Raw genomic sequence first — 25963 nt, 5'->3', positions numbered from 1 at the left:
CCCCTTTTACCACATGATTTTCCCCAAACTAATTTGTTCCATTTTCAATGTAACAATGTTCCATCAAGTCAACCCTAAAATGACAAATCAAATGAAGCGTTACCATACGGGGTATGAAGCCCAGAAGTTAGGTCTAAATGGGAATATTCAAAATTATCAAAAACACCCCTATTTAAAATAAATGGTATAGCCCAATTCTGAGCCCATTCTAATTTATTATGCAATGTATATGCTACTAAGCCTTATATCTGGGATTTGTCAGATTTTTTTTTTTATAGATTTTTTAATTATTTTAGACTTTGGAATGATTTATGAATTTTTCATACATATAAATAAGAACAAGGACCACTTCCAAGTCTTTTTCTGGTACTCTAGGGGGTTTATACCTCAGAATCTCACATTTGAAAAAAAAAAAGTGCCTCATCGTTTCCTCAAGCACTGTTGGAAAAGACCGAAAACTACAGACAATGCTGATTTTACACTGAAAAAAAAACCTCCCTCCCTCATCAATTCATGAAAATCCTCTAGACGAGAACCAAAATATTAATTTTATACGGCCTAAGCCTCAAAATGACATCCAGTTTATTATATCGAAATGCATGAAAACCCTGAATGAATGTAAAGAAATGTCACCCTTTTTAAGATAGCATATTAATATACATTTGAGGAGATTTTCTGGATCATAAATGAAAACTTACGATATTAATACAGTTTGTTTTACCAGAGAAGATGTAATAAAGCTTTATTACATCTTCTCTGGTATTACACGGCTAGCGGACGCTCACGAGTGCATGTATTTAGTACGCCGCCCTCCTGCTCTGGTGCTCCTCAGCGCAGAGGAATTCTTCAACAAGTACTATCAGCTCAGTGCAGCCGACGCAACCACGGGAGGATTCAGTCAATCATCCATAGTAGGCCTACCGTAACAGAGCTCAGCCTAGCTTCTCTCTTATAGCAGAATACGACTAATTCAAGAACTGGATCATTATATTTAAGGTAAGTAAGCATGACTCTTTATAATTAATAGCTCAATGAGCTCAATTTGTAGGAAAATAATCTCAAGAGTTCCAGCTCCATGAATGTGACCTGACCAAAGCTGAGCCTGAGATGAATGATTTTCGCTGAGATGATCTGACTTGAAGCCGTTGAAGCAGTCCTGGAAGCAGTATTGAATTCAATATGTACATAAAATGTAGTTTAAATTGAGTTGACATGTTTTCCGTTTTAACATAACTATATTAAAGTATATTCATATCCCGGGGTTCATATAGGCCTACATCCGATCCGACAAAACGTTTCATACTTCTAGAGCTATCTAGGCCTACTTCATATTCGGGAATGTCCCTTTCGATCAAATTACAATGTATTGTTTTAATATTAGCAAAATAACTGGTGGCTATAAATGGCTAGGCTTATGAACATTGGAAGCAGCAAAATATAAATGACTAACATTACCAATGTTGAAATATTCAATTCAAATTTTGATTAAATGCAGTGGAAGGTAAACTGAAGGCGGAAATGCTGTCACAGTTTAAACTATCATAGTACATAAGCTTCAGCCTAGGCCTACCTATAATATTCACCTCATTGTTCGGTCATTGATTTTGCTATTGACATGGAAGGTTACTCTGTTTAGCTTACGTAACCGCATACATAGCCTTTATAAGCTCTTTTTGGTGTTAATATTATTAAAGGGGCTTTACATTAAAATTTACGGGAGTATTAATTATTATATTGACCGTTGTGATATCCTGCATTCCTGGTTATATTTTGGAAAAATCGTGTTCCTAGTGGCAAGTTTGCGTAAAAGTTGTCAACCAGCAGTGGTGTAGATTTCTTTTTGACTTGGGGAGGGGGGATAAAGTGGAATAAATTCGCGCGTAGCGCGAACACTTTTGGGCTTTGGGGGCTAAAATGGCCAAATATGAGGTTAATTTGGTCAGAAACCCACATGCAGCCGTCAATATTTGGGGGATGATTGTATGGACCATCCCCCTGGCAAAATATTATCCCCCATCCCCCGGGATCTACGCCTATGCCAACCAGCTTACTTTTGTTGTTAATTTGGGTATGCTGAACTCGAATTTAATACGTTGTCTGTCAAGCGATATTATGAGACCGTGACCCTCAAAGACCCCCCCAAATGACCCCATAGGATTCGGGGAAATATTAATTGATTTCAATACACTTTAAAACATGTCACATTATGCGTCTGGCCCCACGGATCCCAGAAATGCAATGTTTGGGCGTGTAGGCCTACGACCTATCGTTAAGAAGCCATGGGGCACAAGGTCATAGGTCGATTTGCTTGTTGTGTTGAGCTATTAGTCAGAAGTCAAAGTTGCTCCAATTGCTCCTAGCTAAGAGGTTTAAAAAAAAAAGAATAGGTTGCACTATCTGCGAGACTGCGATGTCTAATACACAGCAAAGAGTCAAACGATATGTAGGATTCCATATGATTCAATGGAATTGAATTTGTATTCATTTATCATCTATCTTCTGAACTTGACATCGCAGATAGGCCTAGTAAAAACTATTCTTTTCCTGAATCCATTGAACTTGAGGAACAATTTAGTGCATCCATTTTACGAAATTCGGAGCAACTTTAATTTTTCACCCCATGTAGCCTATAACATGCAAATTGACCTTGGACCTGTTAAGCCTCATAACTTGGTAACTAATGTGTCCTACGCTCAAATATGTTACATTTTTGTGATCCTTAGGGACGCACCATTAGATTCTCAGGGGGGGGAGAAAGTTTTGAAAAAAACTTTCACCCACTACGTGAGCAAAAAAAACTTTCCCCACCAACACTAAAAAAAACTTTCCCGCTTGACCCTACCTTCCTACCCCTCCCCTGAGAATCTAATGGTGCGTCCCTAAAGACCCAGACGTATAATTTGACATGTTTTTTAGTGAATTTGGAGCATGTTTAATTTTTGCCCTTGTATGATTGATCATGTAGGGGTTTGGGGTCTTTTTATGGTCACGGAGCATACCCGATAACCAAGTGCCAGCTTTTGTAACGCGAACTTGCCGCTTGATGCTTTATAAAAGTAGGTGATCAGATTTTTTTTTCGTATTTTGTTTCGTACCTCACATTGAGGCCTGTACCAAAATAATCAAATTCCCAAGTTTTGTAATATTATCATTATTGTCATCAAGTTTGGAAAAGTATACAAAAAGTCCCAAAATGTCAGAATCTGCGAGCGTAGCGAGCAAAATAATCAGGTTTTTTACGCTTTTTTGGACAAAAAAAGTCCACATTTTGTACACTTTTCACAAAATCGTCCCCCTCCCTTGGAAAAAAGTCCACTTTTCAAAATCAGCACCCCCCAATGAAATCCTGCGTACGGGCCTGGCCTATAGTGGAGATCAAAATACATATTTGGAAAGAGTAAAGTCATAGATTGCACTATCTGCGAGACTGCGATGTCTAGTAATACACAGCAGTGTTGTAGTCGAGTCCTCGTCATCCGAGTCCGAGTCCGAGTCCTTGGTGTCCGAGTCCAAGTCCGAGTCCGAGTCCCTACCAATTTCTGATGTCCGAGTCCGAGTCCGAATCCGAGTCCTCAATGTTCGAGTCCGAGTCCTTATGTATTAAATTCAAGCCCCGGGATTTTCACCAATACTTTACCAATGTAGGCCTAAACTTAACCAAAATTCTAGTTCTATATTTATTCTTGTAAATACATAATTTGCTAGTCCCACCTAGCATGCCTAGTATTGTTTTGGGGCTGTGCAATAATTATGCAGAGCGTGGGGAGGGTGAAATTGGAAAAAATGCTTATCCCTCTCGGCCTGACAAAATTGCTTGCCCCCCCCAGCCTGCCAAAAATCTTTGCACCCTCCTTTGCACATGCCATTTTTTTGGGATCCCAACTTATGTTGCGAGCGCAGCGCGCAGGAAAATTTAGGCCTAAGCGTTTCCGTACTGTTTTCTAAACTTTTTTAGAGCGTTTTATATAAAAGGTGCCCCAAATATGCCAAAAATTGCTTGTTCCCCTCTCGGTTTGCCAAAAATTGCTTCCACCCTCCCTTTCGATCGGCCAAAAAATTCTTACCCCCCCCCATTTTACCTTACCCCCAATGCTCATAATTTTTGCTCACTTCCTTAGGTAGCATAGCTTGGAAACAGAGTATATGGGGGGCCTACAGGATGTATCAAAATGATTGGTACCCATCAATTTTGATGGTTATTGAACAGCCAAATCTAACATTGGCTACCCTTGATATATGCAAAATATATAGTTTATGACTTGTTGTACAATTTATCTATAAATTATACGAGTCATGTGTTGAATTTTTGTGTGTCATACTCATCCAATATCAATGGAAATTAATGGGTACCAATCATTTTGATACAACTTGTAATCACAGACTCACAGTAACTTATTATAGGCTTGTGTTTTAAAGAGGCAAAAATGCAATATGACAATCAAAATATGACGTTACTACCAAACTTCAGGTGCCAAACGAAGGGGTGTTGGATCCGACTGTAGGCCGATGCAGTATTATTCTGAGGGTGGGGCCACTTACAAATATTGTGGTACGGGTATGTGCGGCGGTCCAGGGTCCCTTTTTCAGGCTCTCCGGCAGTTCCTTAGACCCATCACATTTGCATCATGCTCCAGTTCATTGAGCCTAACACTCTGAAAATTGTAGCTCTTAAGCTCAATTTGGAAACATTTTTGAATTTGTTAGCTCCAAATAATTTGGCCCAATTTACGTTCACAGACCTCCACAAAAATGTTGAAATTTCAGTTCATCAAGCCCCTATTAGGGGCCTATACCCCCCAAATCAGTTCTTAGTTCCCAAAGTTCGGCGCCGCACACCCCTGCCAAAATTGAACTTGAGTGCCCCAAGATATTATTCATGTATATTCTAGACTTGCGTCTAACAAAGCAGCCATGTCAAAACAAACGATCCATTTAACCATTTAAAGATATAACTGAAAGCAAGCTTGCTTTTCGGTTGGACTTTTATTTACAAACTGAATTTATTTGCATTCAAAATTACTTAAATTAATCACGTAATGTGATCATTAATCAAGCATAGGAAGTTTACAATGAATGAAAATAAAAGACCTAAAAAGACCTGATTTTGCCGGACTCGGGGAGGACTCGAAGCCGAGTCCCCGAGTCCTTGGCGTCCGAGTCCGAGTCCAAGTCCTTAGCTTCCGAGTCCAAGTCCGAGTCCGAGTCCTTGAAAAAGGACTCGAGTCCGGACTCGAGTCCGAGTCCGAGTCCCGAGTCCTCCAACACTGATACACAGCAAAGAGTCAAAAGATATGTAGGATTCCATATGATTCAATGGAATTGAATTTGTATTCATTTATCATCTATCTTCTGAACTTGATATCGCAGATAGGCCTAGTAAAAACTATTCTTTTCCTGAATCCATTGAACTTGAGGAACAATTTAGTGCATCCATTTTTACGAAATTCGGAGCAACTTTAATTTTTCACCCCATGTAGCCTATAACATGCAAATTGACCTTGGACCTGTTAATTGGAGCATGTTTAATTTTTGCCCTTGTATGATTGATCATGTAGGGGGTTTGGGGGCCTTTTTATGGTCCCGGAGCATACCCGATAAACCAAGTGCCAGCTTTTGTATAACGCGAACTTGCCGCTTGATGCTTTATAAAAGTAGGTGATCAGATTTTTTTTTCGTATTTTGTTTCGTACCTCACATTGAGGCCTGTACCAAAATAATCAAATTCCCAAGTTTTGTAATATTATCATTATTGTCATCAAATTTGGAAAAGTATACAAAAAGTCCCAAAACTGTGATGTCAGAATCTGCGAGCGTAGCGAGCAAAATAATCAGGTTTTTTACGCTTTTTTTGGACAAAAAAAGTCCACATTTTGTACACTTTTCACAAAATCGTCCCCCTCCCTTGGAAAAAAGTCCACTTTTCAAAATCAGCACCCCCCCCCAATGAAATCCTGCGTACGGGCCTGGCCTAGTGGAGATCAAAATACATATTTGGAAAGAGTAAAGTCATACAATAGGGCCTACCGGTATTTTAAGTCAAAAGAACACCTTTGTCAGTGCCATTTACCATGTTTACAATTTGACTCCTGGAAGATGTCACTGTGACGCCTTTTTTTTCAGTGTAGGAAACTTGATCAGCAATTTCTGCACAATGGCAATACTAGCCTATGGTTTATAGTTTATACACGGAAATGATTTCTATTTCCTTGTACCGTATCATTCAGAAAAGTAAATAATGGATTATTTTTCGATATAATGATAGGAATAATTGATGCAAATTTCATGGTCAAATCATAGACCTGTTACTAATTCTAATAAATAAGATTTTAATGGATCCATGGTCAGATCAAAAGATGAAAGTTTAAGAAGATTTTCGTTTTGTGAACTTTCGAACTTATAACCTTATCGTCAAAGTTTAGTTCCATCTATTTACCGGTAGGGTAGACTGGGGTAAATTGGGACACTGGGTAATTTGGGTCAGTGATTTCGGAAATACTTTTATACCTTAAAATAGTCACATTTTGCCCATTTTTGCAACAAAAGAACTTTGATATAATGTCTATTTATATTTTCAACCAATTAAAAGTGCCATTCGGAGGCCGACGGGCACCATTTTTTTGTGAAACGTAAGTCTACTAGACTCTTGGTGATGTTCATTTTGTTTTGTCAGTAGTGGTCACTTGTCGGGTATTAGTATTATAGCCGAGTAAAATCTAGTGTTTGTTAAAGACCGACTCGCGATAGTGGGGGACACGCGATCAAGGGGGGTGATGAGCCGCGAGCGGCGAGTCGTGTGTGGTTCCCAGTAGTTTCTCTCCCTATGGATAATACAGGTACACGGTCTGTAACGACTAAGTAAAATCTGGTGGGGCAAAATGGGACATTAGGTGGACCAAATTGCCCCACTTCGCCCTATATACGCAGTAAGAACCAGTTCTCATGGCGGTTTTACACGCTGCTAGTCTGACATGCCTGCCAAGACGCCGCTAGTCCGACACGCAAATTTTCCCTATGTGCGTCAGTCCGAAAATGAAAACACTGCATCAGTCCGACACTGTGTTAGTCCAAAATTTAATTATGAAGAGCACGACGCTAGTCCGAATTTTTCGGACAAGCGTAGTGTTTTATTTAAAATCTGAAAACCTAGTCCTAATCTGAAAAGCACTTATTCGGTCCGACACGCCGCTAGTCCGAATATAAAATACCCTGCGCAAGTCCGAATCTGGAAAACACTTTTCAGTCCGACATGTCATGTGTGATTTGCTCCACAGCAATTTCATTTCATAACGAAGTGCCCTTTATGGTTTTTACAGAGGCGACCCGCCCCCCACTTATATTTTCATTCCGGGGCTCAATGCACTGTGGACCTGTGTGCCGCCATTAATATTGTTATATAGGCCTATTTATTAAGACTATTAATCCATGCATGCTTATTATTATTCTTTATTCTATAATTGTAATAATATGTATATATATGTTAAAACTATACCAGTTTGTTTGGTGAATGTTCATAAAATATTGATTAATTTTATACTCGCGTTATTATCGTGTAAAATTTGTTTTGTTTTACAGGATTTTTATAGTGACTGTCATCTGCAATTCTCTTGACAATGATGCTCTCATCAGCAATGCCCTTACTGGGTTTATTAATATGTGTGGTATTACCAACGGCGACAGATGCCTATCCGTCTGGCCCTCCATCATCCGCATGTACAAGCCTGCAACCCACTGGTCATAACTCGAGCCCTCAAACTGTGAACTCGCCTTACCAAATTACACTGGATTCGGACACGTACAGCCCTGGACAAACAGTCAGAGGTACGAATCCATGTATTCAGTTTCATGTTCGGTCCTATCATATATAGGGGAGACCGGGGCGTGTCCGCCCTATTTTCTTCAATCTCGCCTAGAGAGGACAATTCTCATGTTAGAAGGCTATGGTTTTTACATTTTTAAGCTGTATACTATAGCTAAATACTACCACATTTGTAAGGACATTGAGCTTTCAGTAACGGCAGGAGAAGGGAAAATAAAAATCACGATGACAGGGCGGACTTGCCCGTGCTGGGGCAAGTCCGCCCCTATGGTGGGGTAAGTTCGCCCTGATAAAAAGAAAAGGTTATAATATTGCAAAACAATTATAAATTTAATGCAAACGTTTAGTAAAGGGTATATTAGGCACTCACTCTCTTCCAAAGAGTCTACTAAATTTATTGGAGGGGTATAATGTAAGCTAATAAATGTAGGGATCCAAAATGAGCAAAACCTTTATTTACAACTTCGGCATTTATGGTTTAAGGGCATAAACGGTGGTATGAGTAATACTGATAGCACTCAACTTTAAAAAATATGCTTGCATGTAGTTTTACTCTTCTTAAAGGTATTATAATCAATATTTTGCATAATACGCCGATGGGGCGAATCCGCCCCGGGAGTCCGCCTGGGGAAAACACAGGGCGGACTTGCCCTTCACATACGTACAGGGCGGACTTGCCCCAACGCTACTTTTTTTCTTTACCTCGTGTTATGCCTACTAAACACAATATGCCGTTCTTTTAATTGCATAATATGTTGGGCAAAATGTTCACCTTCCAAATAAATATAAGAACGAAAACCGTCTCTGCAAGGTCTTGAGATTATTACAATATTACTAATTTCAAAAATGTAAACTTCCTTGAACTCAAAAACGTTTTTTGACGATAATTTCTGTGGCGAAATGTGTCGGTTACGGTTCGCTATCTCTAAGGTTCGCTATCTCTAAGGTTCGCTATCTCTAAGGTTCGTTATCACTAATTACGAAAAAGGTCCGCTATCTCTAAGGTTCGTTATCACTAATTTCGATTAGGGTTCGCTATACCTAAGGTTCGTTATCACTAATTTTAAATAAGGTCCGCTATCTCTAATTTTAAAAAGGTCCGCTATCTAATTTATTAAGGTTCGCTATCTCTAAGGTTCGCTATCACTAATTTTAAATAAGGTCCGCTATCTCTAATTTTAACAATCCCGGTATCCCTAAGGTTCGCTATCTCTAATTTAAAATAAGGTCCGCTATCTCTAAGGTTCGCTATCTCTAAGGTTCGCTATCACTAATTTTAAATAAGGTTCGCTATCTCTAATTTCAAACAAGGTTCGCTATCTCTAATTTATAATAAGGTTCGCTATCTCTAATTTTAAATAAGGTTCGCTATATCTAATTTTAAATAAGGTTCGCTATCTCTAATTTTAAATAAGGTTCGCTATCTCTAAATTTAAATAAGGTTCGCTATCACTAATTTCAAATAAGGTTCGTTGTCTCTAATTCCAAATAGGGTTCGCTATCTCTAATTTTATATAAAGCCCGCTTCATATCTGTAATTGAAAATAAAATTCGCTATTTTAAAATAAAGCCCGCTATCTCTAATTAAAAATAAGCCCCGCTATAAGGCCCATCTAATTTAAAATAGGACCCGTTATTTCTAATTTACTGTAAGGTTCACTATGATCAGTAATTTTATTTTAATAAACGGGATAAAGTTTGCAAGATCGCTAGTACGTATACTGGTCCGGTCCGAACAACCCAGAAAGAGATTTGAATCAGTTCACCGTCGCGTACCAGTCAGAGCGTACCAGTATAGGCCTACAATTGATAGCCGATCGCGTTGCGCTCAGGTGTTGGGGATATATGTTGTGTCCCCTAAGAAGTAGGGGTCGCGTTTTAGGACATTAGTCGAGTTACCTCCAACTTTATAATAATATTGTTGATATCATAAATCAGAACAAAATTCCGCATATCTGAGAATGACACCACATTTTTAGGTATAGGCCTACTTTTTAAGAAAATTAGCGACAGATTTTCCCGTATTTAGACCCTACATCTGACTGCTAACCACGTTTTGAACTCGTATGTTCATGCGCACATAATCGTAAACATTGCTCAAATTTTCGCATTTTATTTTCAAATTTATAGAGATCACATTCACAAGATCTGTAAAACACGATTTTATGCAAAGTTGGGACTATAAGCGTGATAAACTTTTGCCGGAAACTGCTTCACAATCATTAATTTTTGGGTTATTTTCTTTTATATATACTTTAGACACGCTGGCGAATTCAACGCATTATAGTTGCTGATTTGCAATTTTCATGAAGATATCAATAGATGTTAGGAATAAAAGTCGTTTGAACATCTTTTACAAGTACTATCATCAAAAATTGAAACACAAACAGGCCTATCCCACCCATCCAGCATCGGATTAAACCGTTTTGTCCAATATTAAGCAAATGTGATGATTGACTATTTGAAATTAAATTTTTAATATAAATTCAACTTTGATTATTAGTAATAATTTGGAACACACTAAACATTGGTATAGATAGAGCAAACCAGTGGCGTAGCCAGTGGGGTGGGGGGGGGGGGGGGGAGCGGGGGGGGGGCCCCCCCCCCCCCCCCCCCGGTGCCCGCTCGTCATGGCCGTCGGTTCATGTAAGGCCGTCGGTAGACGGAAGGCGTTGTTGAAAAAAAAATTGGGTTAACAATAGACTATTTTCCACCCAGGGTGACAGAAAAATGAGGAGAATTGTAACGAAAATGATGAAAAATTGACAATTGCACATAAAAAGTATGTGTTTTTATGTTAGTAGCGCCTATTATCCTTTTTTTTTCAAACCATGCTAAAAAATTTTGGGTCAACAAATCAAAACTTCGGTCGGTAAAAAATATTTCCGTCGGTACATTTACAAGTTGTGCGCCCTCGGTTCCAAAATCCTGGCTAGAAACCTATATGAATTATTTAAAAAAACCTTAATTTTTATGCAATTTAATCAAAATTGAAGGCCAAAACTTGAGTTTAAATTACAAAAAAAATAGTTAAAACAGCTAACAATAACATTGAAAAGTCTCTTTGTAATTTAAACACCAATGAACATTGTTTTCTATATTTTTAAACCCTTCTTTACTCATATATATTAAAAGGTTTCAAGCTTCTTCCAAAATCGGAGCTGTTATTAAATTGGAATTCAACAACTCTTCCTATACCTTTATACAGGAGCCAAGCGTTGTTAATTCGTGATGAACCCACACTTTTACTGTAGCGTATACGCGAACGCGAGCGAGAATACGCGTTACGCGATAGCGCGTAAAATTCGTCATGTCTGGAACCTTTGTGCGTACAAGTTGAATCAGGGCCGTGACACTCGTATTCAATCCCTGTATAAAAAGTGAAGTCACTTCGCCGGCAGTTTGATTGACTTTGATTGACGTTACTATGCCGGTTGCTATGCAATCCAGTGCGCAGCCTAAAACTTACGTACTTGTGCACGTATTTAATTTGCGTACGGCCAAAGGAACTTGTTTTGTATTGCACTGACAGCTTTCGTCAATGATTGACAGTTCTTGAGCATTTCAGTGCGCAAATTAGTCTTAGTTCCAGACGTGCAAGTACACATACGATTGTAACGCAATTTGAAAGTACGTTTATTTGTTTTAGGAAAGATATACCCTTTTCATTACATTTTGTGTTAGTAGAGAGAAAATTAGACGCATTCGTTACTTGTTTTATTGATTTTCGAGCTAATTTTATGTATGAAATGTATGCACATTTAGACCGCTACAGTACAAACGACAGTCCGTCTTGATCAAGTCTAACATCGTCAGGCTAAAATCTCCTCAATCTTGAACGACTGTCGAGGAAGTCTATTTCGAGCTATTTTTCCAAGATGGCGCCCATCGACTGCCAATTATTCGGACCCTTTCCGGCAAAAATACAGCTTATTTAGCCAGTCTCATAATGGGGTCACCGGTTATAATATTTTCCTAGCATATTGAGGTAACTCCTCAGCTACTTGGTTTTTCAAAATATAATAGTAATGGAAAGAAACGACCAATTGTTCGCCGTTTTTCGCCATTTAATTTTTTTTGAAACGATGACGTAAACATGCATAGACTCTTCCACAGAAAATACACTCCTACACGTACAGGGGTACAGCAATATGCCATCACATGCATGAAGGCGCATAGGCTGAATGACTGACTTCATTTGCGCAAACGAGTGGCTTATCCTATAGTATATTAGTACTCGAGAATCCTTGGTTGAATTCAGTATTTGTCAGGTAGCGGCTAAACATTGCCGTTTTATTCTGTAGTTTTATTGCTGATATCAACAGAGAAATCATCGAAGTTTTTGTAAGGCTGAGTGGCAATGATTAACTGACATTCCTTGGGAAATAATCGTGAATTATACGATCTTTAGCTTCTCTTCGTTGTTGAAAGGGATTCAATCATGCTTCACCGTTGTTCATCACCGATTAACAACTCGCGTCCGGCGCGTCTGCGTGGTTTACTTCGCTTGGGCAGCTAAAGCTGCCCTCGCGAAGTAGACGCGACGCGGACGCATCGTTGTTAATCGGTGATGAACAACGGTGAAACATGATTGAATCCCTAAATGAATGTAGGCCTATTCCCGGCAAACGCACGTAAAAACCTGGTGGCGTCCATGCACGCGCTTGTGGATGTCCTCATTTTTTCACGTGCATTTTAAATGTAAAGACACGAAAACGCATGGAAATGCTCCTTAAATGGTACATACCACCCAAAAAAACTTTCCACAGATTTTAGGTGCTAAATAGGGTCGCATTTTTAGGCCATACGTCGAGTTACTTCCATCTTTAAATATATCATTGATATCATCAAAATCAGAACAGGGGGTCCTTTATGCAATTTATATCTTCCAAACAACATGTGATGGAAAGGAAAACAAAGATTTTTCCCAACAAAAGGGGTCACTTTGGGGTCAGTGTCATTTGGAACATCCTACCATAAAGCAGTTACATCAATAACACATCAGGCTTCAGATCGGCAGCTTTACCAGCCATCCGAAGACCGCAGCCTGCTGCTTCCATCAATAGGTGGTAACTCCCACATCAAGTTTATAGTAGCAGACCATGAAAATATGCATGACAAAATTCTCTATCTATTGACTAGGCCTACTTTATCTTGTAATTTAGTTTTAGTGTGTTTAAGAAACGGCTTTTTTTTTAAGAGTTCGTGTACTTGATGTGTATATTTTCACCCGTATAAACTATTTAACTCGAGGGCGCCTTTCCCGCTTTATTTAAAATAATTTTTGTCCAATATTAAGCAAATGTGATGATTGACTATTTGAAATTAAATTTTTAATATAAATTCAACTTTGATTATTAGTAATAATTTGGAACACACTAAACATTGGTATAGATAGAGCAAACCAGTGGCGTAGCCAGTGGGGTGGGGGGGCAGGGGGCCGGTGCCCCCCCCTGCTCGTCATGGACGTCGGTTCATGTAAGGCCGTCGGACTGTCTTGTTTTCTTGGGTACTTAGCTATGACGTGTGCCAGCTAATTACATCACCATTGTACTTTTCCAGCAGTCATGAGATCAGAAACATGGGGTGGGCGGACTTGCCCCGGTCTCCCCTACATGTTGGGATTTCATGGAGGAGTGTAGAGCATGGGAGGGAAGCGGGAGGGGGCAGTGGAGCAAAATATACTCTGTTCATGACATGGCACATACACTGTTAGAAAGGTTGAATTTTTACCCAACTTGGGTAAAGTTTTACCCAACCACTGGGTGCTATATAGCTCTATATGAACAACCCTTTTCTGGGTAGGCCTAAACGTGTTACCCAATAGGCTACCCAGAATTATGGTAAAAACTGATCAATTTGTTGGGTAATATAATTTGCCCCGGTCTCCCCTACATGTTGGGATTTCATGGAGGAGTGTAGAGCATGGGAGGGAAGCGGGAGGGGGCAGTGGAGCAAAATATACTCTGTTCATGACATGGCACATACACTGTTAGAAAGGTTGAATTTTTACCCAACTTGGGTAAAGTTTTACCCAACCACTGGGTGCTATATAGCTCTATATGAACAACCCTTTTCTGGGTAGGCCTAAACGTGTTACCCAATAGGCTACCCAGAATTATGGTAAAAAACTGATCAATTTGTTGGGTAATATAATTTGCCCCGGTCTCCCCTACATGTTGGGATTTCATGGAGGAGTGTAGAGCATGGGAGGGAAACGGGAGGGGGCAGTGGAGCAAAATATACTCTGTTCATGACATGGCACATACACTGTTAGAAAGGTTGAATTTTTACCCAACTTGGGTAAAGTTTTACCCAACCACTGGGTGCTATATAGCTCTATATGAACAACCCTTTTCTGGGTAGGCCTAAACGTGTTACCCAATAGGCTACCCAGAATTATGGTAAAAAACTGATCAATTTGTTGGGTAATATAATTTTACATATCACCAAATGGTATTGGGTAATTATTTTACTACAGTATTGGGTATTTTTCGTTCATTTGTTGGGTAATATAATTGCATTTGCCCAATGGTATTGTGAAATTTCCTAATGGTGTTGGGCAATTATTTTACCACATTGTTGGGTAGATTTTGTCCATATTTTGGGTAATGGGTAATATATTACCTTTACTGTAACCAATGATATTGGGTAATTATTATTATGGATGTATTGGGTAATTACTTTACTACAATTTTATCCTTTTGTTGGGTATTGCCTTTACCCAATTCAACATTCAACACTTCTATATGGCGTCGTTTGGATATACATAATACATTCTGCGGTGTTGCACTGTTTACCCAACTGATAGGTAAACCAAGAGACAAAATGTTTAACCAACCATACCGCGGATATTTACCCAATGTTGGAAAAAGTTTACCCAGCCAAATTTTACCCCATAACAGTTTACCCAATGTTCTAATAGTGTAACATGAATCATGAGTTTAGGCCAAGTCGTCCATTGCTGTCCTTATATATTTGGTATGAACTAGAACTATACCCCTATACCGTACCCACGCCTGTAACCAGGACAACATCACCACCTTCAAACGCTTTCTTAAATCTCACCTCTTCCCAGTTTAGCATAAGCAGGACTTTTTCAGAAGAAGGGGGAGTTCTTTCAAGGAGGGGGGGGTACCATTTGACGAAAATTGTTAAAAATTGGTATAAAAAAGATAAAAAGGCCTAAAAATCTTCAATGTCAGGCCGGAGAATCTCATCGGGGGGAGGGGCAAGTCTTCTAACAGGAGGAGGGGTAAGTTGCCACGCCCCTTCGTAAAGTTGCTTTGTAAATACCATTGTTTATAATTATGTTTACACTCTACATAAATAAAAATAATGTAAGGTGATGTTTTTGCTCTCCTTTCCTCCTCAGTGACCCTGTCAGGTGTGTCAGACACAGCATTTGCAGGATTTATAGTACAGGCGAGACGCAAGGATGAGTTTAAAGATACTACCACATCAGTAGGTTCCTTCTCTAGCCCGCCCACTGGAACTAAACTCATGGCTTGTCATAACAACCAAGTTGTAAGTACAAAAATAGTGGGGCAGTGCATGGTTTTCAAAGGTGGGTGCGTGTGTGTGTGGGGGGGGGGGGGCATGTTTCGATTTCCCCGACTGCTCAAACATTTCAAGCAATTGGTAACCCAATGCATCATTCCCCCCGACTGCCGACTGAGTGACAAGCGGGGGTTGGGGCGTGCTCCCCCAGGTGCGCCACTGCTAAGGGGCTACTTCGTGATCCTCAGCATTACCACCACCCCAAGTTGCGATTGTTATACCAGCAGAGACCAAGGCCTACAAAATGTTTGTGTGCATAACATAACTCTTGTGGATTCGGTCATTTGACAAAGACATCATTAAATTTTGATTTAAAAGATGATGCTAAATTACCAGATTGTTTTTCGGGGGTGGGGTGAATTTAAAGGCGGGGATGGGGGTATAAAAATAGGACAAAATTGCCACAAAAAGTGCAAATTTGTGTAATTTGTTTTTTTTACCTTAAAAGTGTGTGTGTGTGTGGGGGGTAACTGGATAAAAAACTATGGGAGGGAATGAAAGAAACATGAAGTAGGCAAGCAACCAAAAGGTATTGCAGAAAAAGGGAACAAATGAAGAAAAAAATGATCATTAACTTTGAGGCAAGTCGGAAGGGAACAAGACCTATAGCGGTGTTTCCACTCTAATATTAAAACAAACAAAGCTGACACACAAGAGGAGTGGTATGGGTTCTTTAAGGTATAGATCCCAAGACTGATATAAGTATTAAGAGGTTAGACTTTAAGGAGGGATTCCTTTAATCTTTTCTTTTCTCACAGCAAAAGGTTTTGCCATATACTAGGTAGGCCTTATTTACCCTCAGCACGATCTACAATAATAATAGAACATGTAATGTAAATAACAAGAAGTTCCTTCTCCTTAGGACTAATCTCCATAGTTAGACCTGGTCTAACTTGTTTTGTGCATACGATCCTGAATGTTGAAGCCTATGCATAAGAACGCAGGGCATTTTAATGTGATAATTATTGCTTTACCCACAGGGTACATGGACTCATAGTTCTAATGCTGACAAAACAACTGTGACTATTGAATGGACAGCACCTGGTACTTTTGAGGGCGATATGGCTTTCAGGTAAGTACTGTTCTTATTGAAGAAAAAAACCAATGTTCGATGACGCTCTATAAGCAAAAGTCCTTTCGCGGGGGTTAGTTATGTTTGTAAAATACTACTTAAAATATTGGTCAAAGCGGGGGTCAAAGTTGATATTTCGGGTTGGAATTTTCAACATTTCAAATTAACGTTAGAGGTAGAGACGGGTCAGCCTCCTAATGAAAGCACTTTCATTTAGGCCCTTCATGCTGCTGATAAAGGGTGTTGACAATTTTTTGCCGACTTTGACCCCGGTTTTTGCACAATTTCCGAATCCGATGTGGGATGGGTAGCCCGCAAGCTTCTCCCGAATGGTGAAAACTTACATTTAAATAGGTATCTATTCATTATGCAATTCACATTTAATTGCTTTAATTTCTCTTACAAATTACAGATTTGGGTAAAATGTCTCATTATGTCTCTACTACAGCCCTTCAGCTTAACCACTAGCAGGATAGATGTTAACACATCTATAACAGTATACATAGGTGCCAAAATTGATGATTTTTACGATCCTCCAGATGAGCAAATCACTGATAGGCCTATTATTTTGATGTTATGTTTTTGTGTACAGAGCCACAGTAGTCCAAGGTCCAGCACAGACTTACTGGGAGAATGTGTTGTCCACTATCATCACATATGATGGACCAACTATTATACCAACAACAGAGAAAGAAACGGGAGGTGAGTAGTTTTAAAGCATCATGTTTAGTTTGGTTCTGCCATCGCTTCCCCCATGGGTACACGGGGGTGGTATGCATTTGTACGGGAATGTACCACACCGACTTTCAGATGCTGACTTCCACTCTACCTACTTTTTTGCTACCCATCAGTATACCAATTTTTCACAAAAAACACCCAAAATGCACCCAAATTGCCCTGATTGGGAGCTTTTAGGGGAACCTTTGACCAAATGCATCCATTTGGGCGCATTGGTCTCATAGCTATACAATCGCTGAAAAGGTACCCCCAAACCTTGGCACATATCCCTGTATACCTTCAACTAGGCAGACCCTCCTCCTTGATGTGTACTGTCGTCTCTTTCTATCTTAGCCTAAAGTTGCTTGCCTCAACTTTCGGCTGGCCAAAAATGCTTGCCCCCCCCCCCTTAATGTTACTTCCCCTATGGTCTCATAATTATTGCACAGGCAGATACTAGGGCTGTAGGTTTACATAACTTCACCACAAACAAGGACTAGTAGTGCAGTAGCAAAAAATGCTTGCCCGCCCCCTCGGCCTGCAAATAATTACTTACCCCCTCTCAGCCCACCAACAAATGTTTGCCCCCCCCCCCTAATTTTTACCTTCTCCAGCGCAGCCTCTTAGGTCCTGCTCAATGAAGGCATACATCTGCAAATTGGAAATTTCTAGATGAGCAAAATAAATTTGTAGTAGAACCTGTGGCTCCTAGAACATGGAAGAGCATGAAGACCCCTGCATAGCTTATTAGTGCTCAGCACTATGTCGAGTCGTGCGATTTCGGTGTTAAAAACTTTCACTTGATTTTGTCTCTTGTGGGGGTAAATAATGGGAAAAAAGATGTTTCCATTTTTTTTATTTCGTGGGAAGTGGTAAAATCCAAGATGGCCGCCAAAATCCTATAAAACTGACTGACATATGTAAAAAAAAGCTATATATCACTCTCAAAATATGCTAAAATGTAAATTTCAAATACTGGAACAATGTAGCCTTGTGTCAGACACTCAAAGAAAGATTTAATATTTCGGGGTAACTGGTAAAATCCAAGATGGCCGCCATAATCCTATAAAACTGACTGACACATGCAAAAAAAGCTATATATCGCTCTCAAAATATGCTAAAAATGTAAATTTCAAACACTGGAACTATGTATGTAGCCTTGTGTCAGACACTCAAAGAAAGATTCGGGGTAAGTGGTAAAATCCAAGATGGCCGCAAAATCCTATAAAACTAACTGACAAAAAAAAAAAAAAAGCTATATATCGCTCTCAAAATATGCTAAAAAGTAAATTTCAAACACTGGAACTATGTAGCCTTGTGTCAGACACTCAAAGAAAGATTTAATATTTCAGGGTAAGTGGTAAAATCCAAGATGGTTGCCAAAATCTTGTAAAACTGACTGACATATGCAAAAAAAAAAAGCCACATACCTCTCTCAAAGTATGCTCAATATCTAAATTTCAAACAATGGAACTAGCATTGTGTCATGCACTCAAAGATACCTTTAATATTCTAGAATTATGATTATTACTCAATATGGCGACCAATATGGCTGCTTATATACTGCTTAAATGTATATAAATGCATGAGTTTGTTTCACGTTTCCAAGTGTATAATTATGTCTTTGAACCAAAAGCAAAATGTTTTACATAACCAGACCCCTTGCCAGGTCCAAGATGGACGGCATATCAGATACAGTACCTATATTATACACCACTAATAGGCCTGGGCGATGCATGGAAATGATGAACTATTTGTTTGCGTCGCATCTTAAAAGCCTGTTTAAAATCACTGTAATTGACCAAGTTATATTGCCAAAAAGTACATTTTGGGTTTTGATGCTTCGAAATGGTATATTTTTCTCATTATATGACACCTTTTAGCATATATTCACTCTATCTAATTATGTATCTTTCAGCTTCGAGGGCGCAATGCCATTTTGTTTGCGCTTCAGTGCAATTAAACAAGAAAAGTCTCATTTCAACCTATGTTGAGTTTTTGATCATTTTTGATCATTAAATCATCTAGTTTCACCTGATATTAGTGGCGTTTAACTATATTAACTGTGAGAGTTCTAAATTTGAGAAAATTTCACCCAAATTGACAACAGTGTAATGGGGTTAAGGTTTAGACTGCGTTATCCTAGATTCACATCCCTTATCGGGGGTTAAGGCACCTTATCTGGGGTTTAGACTGCATTATCCTAGATCCAGGTCCCTTATCTGGGGTTAGGGCACCTTATCTTGGTTTAGATGTCTTATCTGGGATTTAGACTGCATTATATGGGGTTTGTGTTTCTTATCTAGGGTTTAAGGTGCCGTATTTGGGTTTTGCCTTATCTGGGGTCTAGACTGTGTTATCCCCAGTTAACATCCCTTATCAGGGGTTAAGGCAGCTTATTTGGGGTTTAGACTGCATTATCCTATATTTACCTGTGGTTAAGGTGCCTTATCTGGAGTTTAGACTGAATTTTCTGGGGTTTACGTCCCTTATCTGGGTTAAGGCGCCTTATCTAGGTTTAGATGCCTAAAGAATAGATGTGGGATTTAGACTGCCTTTATATGGTTTACATCCCTTTTTGGAGGTTTTACATCCCTTATGGTTTACATCCCTTATTTGGAGCCTTATGGGGTTTAAATGCCTTATCTGGGGTTTAGACTGTGTTATCATAGGTTTACGTCCCTCATCTGAAGTTAAGGCGCCTTATCTGGGATTTAGATGCCTTATGTGGGATTTAGATCCCTTATCTGGTGTTTACGTTCCTTATCTGGTGTTAAGGCGCCTTATCTGGGGTTTAAACTGCCTTATCTGGGGTTTACGTCTCTTATCTGGGGTTTTCGTCTCTTATCTGGGGTTAATGCGCTCTATCTGGGGTTTAGGTGCCTTATCTGGGGTTTACGACCCTTATCGGGGGTTAACGATCCTTATCTAGAGTTAAGGCACCTTACATGGGGTTTAGATGCCTTATCAGTGGTGTATGTTCCTTATTTAGGGTTAAGGCACATTATTTGGGGTTTGGACTGCTTTATCTGGAATCTATGTCCCTTAATCTGGGGTTACGGCGCCTTATCTGGGGTTTAGATACCTTATCTGGGGTTTAGATACCTTATCTGGGGTTTAGACTGCGTTATGCTAAGGTTAAGATATCTTAGCCCCAGGTAAGGATCCTAAACCCCGGATAAGGCCGTATAAACCACTGATAAGATAAGATATAGGCTAAATTATGCATTTTTGTGGTGGTTATTTTTAAATTGTGGCGGCCATCTTGAGATTTAAGCTCCTGTGCTGTTTTAGATTATACCAATGGATTTCTAGACCCTGTAAACATGGGTATAGACACCAACATCATACTTCTAGGACTTTCTGCACCCGAGATATATAGCCAAATTAATTTTCACTGGCGGCCATTTTGAAATTTTGGCAGCCATCTTGGAATGATAGGTCAAAGGCTGTTGTAAATGACTCTATTGGATTCCTTGACCCTGAAAACATGGGTATAGACATCAGAATCGTGCTGCTGGGTGCTTCTCTGACCAAGTTATGGTGATTTTAAGGGATTTTGGCGGCCATTTTGAAAAACGCCCTCTACCAAGAGTTACCCACACTTTTCGATGGTGCAGACCCCTCTCATTTTATTCAGCGTCCTCAAATCAATAAAGAAACACCTTCAAAACTTGTACTCAACCCATGAATGGGACTTCCATTCTGTAAAAGCGCAATTTATGAGTAAAATATGGCAAATTTTCAATCACGGCGGCCATCTTGGATTTCAGGCACTAAACGGTCTTTAAAAAAATGGAAACATGTTTTATTTCAATCTTTACCTTTCAATGTAATGAAATCAATTGAGAAATTGCTTTTAACAAAAAAATCGCACGACTTCCCCTTTGTTCAACATAGCGCTGTGCACTATATACAACTCTATGACACTCTTTACTGATCTAGGACCTTACAAAATGCCACTTTTGATCAATACAAAATTCCATGCAGTGAAATGTACCCAAATTGACATTTTCCCAATTGTCCTATTTTTTACTGGGGGGTAGGAAGCCCAAAATGCTTCTCACACCTTTTGTGCTTGTCTGTAAAAAATAACCTATATGTTTGTCTTTGTCAACAGGTCAATCGACAATCCAGCCAATCTATTTACTTCTAGCCACTGCAACGGGACTTCTTTCTGTGTTGTTTCTATGGCAACGTCTGCACTAATATTCAGAACATACAAGCGTTGATAAGAAAATATGTGATGAGATCATGCTATAGTTTGATAAGCTCTTAATAGGCAGGAAATGTTAGGCTTTTACAACTACGCCGAAAAGTAGACCCATGTGCTATTAGTAGCTATTAGTTGACCTGTCTGCTGGCCTATATTTTGTGTGTTTAAGAATGTAGACTAAGTAGGCCTACAGGACTTCTGGCGAGATGTCACAAGACAATTTTCAAAATAAAATATTTTGATATTAATCCCCGTATTAATCCGTGATGTTATAAGGCCCGCTGATTACGAGCTGATCAAAGTATAAAATGAGCCATTTGTCGCTAATATTGATTTTGAGATATAGCTAGTAATAGTGTGGTTTAGCTTACAATTTTCACAACAATTGTTTTGTTTGTTTGTTCTGAACAACACTAAAAAAACCATTAAAAATAAAGCTCCTTTACCTTATTGTTTTTATCAATAATCAATGTACCCGTAGTTAATGAGCTAAAATGACTGAAAAGGCTCATTAACATGTAATTTTTATTTTTTGAAGCTTGGTCAAAATGTTTCTACATTGTAATATGTTCTAATGTATTATAATATTGTCTAGCTGCCTTCTAAGTTGCATCAATTGCATTATTAAAGAGCTAAGTTGAGACTTTTCAAAGTATAAACACAGTCCTAACCTTACAATTAATAATTTGTTTGTATATATTTATTTAGCCAAATACAGCACTTTTTTGTGCATCATAGTAAATAGGTTCATTGAATAAGTTCATCAGGTTTGTAGATTAAATAAACAAGACATTTTTGAGTGACAAAACCAAGTGAAAATTAACTCACTACAATATTTCGTCCTTCACATCGGAGGACTTCATCAGGTATGACTGATATGGTCATCTGATCCACTTTCCCGGGAGATGGGTTTCCGGTTGGGCTTAGACTCTTTCGCAGTCTTCAAAAGCGGATCATATCGTGGCTAAGGAAATATGTGCCCTCCTCTCTGTTTAAGGTCTTGCTCCCCTTCTTCTAATCTCCATGGCTTCTCGAACTTCTCTAGACTTCTTGTTGTGCTCCCGCCCAAGGATCTTTGAATCATCCCAATTGATAACGTGGTTGGCCCGGGCAACATGATCAGAAATTGCTGATTTGGTCTGTTCTTTTCTGATAACATGCGTTCAGATCGAGTGTACTTTTTGTTAGTGGCCTTATTGACTTCAGCTTTGTGTTCTGACATCCTGGTTCCAAACATGCGAGATGTTTCACCGACATATGACTGATCGCAGTTTTGGCATCCAATTTCATAGATACAATTGCCTGTTTTTTCTTTCTCGCGTTTGTCCTTCGGGGTGTACTAAGATCGCCTGAGAGTTTGGTGAGGTTTCATGGCAGTATCTACCTTATGTTTCTTGAATATTCTTTGAATGCGCTCCGACACGCCATTAACATATGGGATAACCACCATGCCTTTGCTTTTCTCATCAGTGGTCTTACTTTTCTTAGAGATTTGTTTTTCAGCGTTTTGGATTTTGTTTTGCATTTGATCTTTTACTTTGTCCATCGTCCATTTCGGGTAGCCACAGTTTTTAAGGACTGTGCGAATATGCTCTTCTTCTTTGATCTTATCACTTGTTTCTGTGACGACAGAGTTCATACGATCAAAAAGGGTTCTGATAACTCCCATTTTTTGATGGAGAGGATGCTCGGAATTGAAATCAAGATACTGATCAGTATGGGTGGGTTTTCTGTACACAAGGAGTTTTATGGAGCCGTATCTTAGTACACCCGAAGGACAAACGCGAGAAAGAAAAAACAGGCAATTGTATCTATGAAATTGGATGCCAAAACTGCGATCAGTCATATGTCGGTGAAACATCTCGCATGTTTGGAACCAGGATGTCAGAACACAAAGCTGAAGTCAATAAGGCCACTAACAAAAAGTACACTCGATCTGAACGCAAGGTATCAGAAAAAGAACAGACCAAATCAGCAATTTCTGATCATGTTGCCCGGGCCAACCACGTTATCAATTGGGATGATTCAAAGATCCTCAAGGAGCACAACAAGAAGTCTAGAGAAGTTCGAGAAGCCATGGAGATTAGAAGAAGGGGGAGCAAGACCTTAAACAGAGAGGAGGGCACATATTTCCTTAGCCACGTATATGATCCGCTTTTGAAGACTGCGAAAAGAGTCTAAGCCCAACCGAAACCCATCTCCGGGAAAGTGGATCAGATGACCATATCAGTCATACCTGATGAAGTCCTCCGATGTGAAGGACGAAATATTGTAGTGAGTTAATTTTCACTTGGTTTTGTCACTCAAAAATGTCTTGTTTATAGTAAATAGGGTTTATTGTTCTCAAAAATTCATTGGACTGCAGGCGGCGTAGGAAGCGATATCGCCAATTTTGAGGTCGCCATTGGATTAACACATAATCATGAAATCTTCACAAACAATTCTAAATTTGTTATGTGGTGTCAAAGCAAAATTATCTTACTCTAAAACCGTGGGAGAATGCGACCGTGTACCACACTGCAAGTATGTTAATTTTCCATTTGTAATTGCTAACCGTGTATTTGGAATGGTGCTGTCAGCCCTGTATCTTCGCCAGCCTCGTACGTCACTTGTTGCGCTTCCTATGCCGCCTGTTGGACTGCTAGCTAACCCTGTATTTCCTCTTTTCATTACTAATTATGCTGTTATCATCTGATCTGTTAAAAAAATGATATGCTGCCCTCTATTATGAAAAGCATTGATCCCTTGTTCTCTAATTCAAAAAATATTGCATGCGTAACATGGTTTACCAAAAACCAAATCCGGCTGTCTCAGCTGAATTCATAACTACATAACATAATTAACAATAAATAATAATTTATTTTTGTCTCATGTAAAGTCAAATTAGAATAAATTTTGATATATGAATGTGAAAATAATGAATATGTTTTGTTGTCATTTTTTTGAATGGTTGTAACTTATTTTCTTATTGATCTCAAATATTTGAATCTTTAATTTTCACTCACATGCACATGTAGATAGGGCTATTCCAGTTGAAATCCATACCAGTGGTGTAGCGTCATAGGGTAGGGGTGGGGGAGCACATGCCCATTGAAAAATTGCCAAAAAATGGCTTGTGCCCCCAATCAGACCTGGTGCCCCCCCCCCCCCATCAGACCCGGCCCACCAATATGATGACCTATGGATTATGCAAGACTCAGTTTACAACCGTATTGAGAATTTTTCGAAATCATGTCTCTATTAGCATATGCACTTGATGTAATAATGCCATTGACATTGACCAATCATAAAGGAGATTTTGGGGTGAGTTGGGCAATATTTACAGGTTACAAATAGTGAGTTTGGCATTTTAATGCCAGAATTTTTGCCCCACTCAGCTGTTTGTATTAAGATTTTGATGATTTGTTACTGAAAGTCACATGCAGTTAAGTCAGTTATGTAATCACCCTATTCGTTTCTGATAATATCCTTTAATTTGTCTCAGTATCATTTTGTTCTTGTCCAAAGATTAGTGAATAAATTGTTTACTTTTTCCTCAATATTGCAAAAATTGAGTTGGTCAATTATCGTAGAAGGGTGTCGATATATTCGTTTCAGCCATGTTTATGACAGCTAACACACACAAAAAAACTGAAAACAAACACAAACGTTTTGTCATAATCATTGATTTTATTACAATTATCATTAAAAAATTTTATAATTATAAAAATAAATTCTTATCAATCATTTACAATAAAGACTACATTAAAAATGGTGTTTGCATGCAGTGCAATACCATGGGCACTATCAGAGAAGATATATTACACTACCCACAATGCATTTTTTGTATTTCAATTTTCTATACTGATTTGCTATCTAATGCAACATGGGTCGATGAGGCAAAAAAGTACCTCAATGAACAGAGCACATCCAGATATTGCAAAATATTGTTATTTACCAGTCTATTCTCAACCAGAAAACAAAGGGAACCTTGACGAAGTAATACATTGAGATGATGCGTCATGTTGCAAAGAATTCTGGGAAGGGTAATTTATCTTCTTTGGGGCACAACTGCCTTTCTTACAGAGTAGACAGTCTATGCTTACAGTCCCCCTGATTGGTTAATTACATGATAATATCATCTCAGCAACCAATCAAAATACAGCTTTTTGGTCTCCATTAACAATTATAAACTTTAAACATCCAGCCCTGCATACATTTCTTTGCAGCAAACACAAAACTTTTTTAAAATGAATGTATCTTGGTTGTGGTCAAAACATTTAATAACATTTCTGTCAGTTTATAAAAAAGACATGAAAAGCACTGCATTTCAAATATGTTGTCAAAATATCATTGTGAAACATTTGTTAGCAAACATTGTTTGCAAAATATTTTGTCATCATTATGTTAGAATATTTTGCATCAGGTTTCAAAAAAGTGTTTCAATGTTATTAAGGGTAGACGAGGTGTTGTTGGTCGAAGCAAAAAAAAAAAAAAATCGATTTTCATTCTCTAGGTCAATAAATTATTGACAAATAACACTTTGATGTTTTGCAAAAGTTCATTCTACAAATTATATAATTTGAAAACTTGCTTAATTTAT

At 38.8% G+C, this 25963-nt stretch overlaps 1 protein-coding gene across 1 annotated transcript; it reads left to right on the top strand.

Annotated features, from left to right (window-relative positions):
• Window positions 1–843: 843 nt before the first annotated feature.
• LOC140145945 (putative defense protein 3) lies at window positions 844–24299 on the top strand. Its single transcript, XM_072167683.1, has 7 exons — window positions 844–996; window positions 7573–7818; window positions 15192–15343; window positions 16357–16448; window positions 17041–17150; window positions 21286–22126; window positions 23713–24299. The coding sequence occupies exons 2-6, from the start codon at window positions 7611–7613 to the stop codon at window positions 21372–21374; spliced, it is 651 nt and encodes a 216-aa protein (XP_072023784.1). The 5' UTR covers window positions 844–996; window positions 7573–7610; the 3' UTR covers window positions 21375–22126; window positions 23713–24299.
• Window positions 24300–25963: the final 1664 nt, after the last annotated feature.

The sequence above is a fragment of the Amphiura filiformis genome, chromosome 2 (genome assembly GCF_039555335.1).
Source record: "Amphiura filiformis chromosome 2, Afil_fr2py, whole genome shotgun sequence".
Taxonomy (NCBI): Eukaryota; Metazoa; Echinodermata; class Ophiuroidea; order Amphilepidida; family Amphiuridae; genus Amphiura; species Amphiura filiformis.
Note: the sequence above shows the minus strand (reverse complement) of the source record. Positions and strands in the feature narration are given on the sequence as shown.

What these genes read in the sequence shown, in the direction of transcription:
- LOC140145945 (XM_072167683.1), top strand. Translation starts at nt 7,611, where the DNA reads ATGATGCTCTCATCAGCAATGCCCTTACTGGGTTTATTAATATGTGTG. An exon ending in CTTGTCATAACAACCAAGTT is followed by an intron (nt 15,344 to 16,356) that starts GTAAGTACAAAA and finishes CTTTACCCACAG; the next exon opens with GGTACATGGACTCATAGTTC. An exon ending in GAGGGCGATATGGCTTTCAG is followed by an intron (nt 16,449 to 17,040) that starts GTAAGTACTGTT and finishes TTTTGTGTACAG; the next exon opens with AGCCACAGTAGTCCAAGGTC.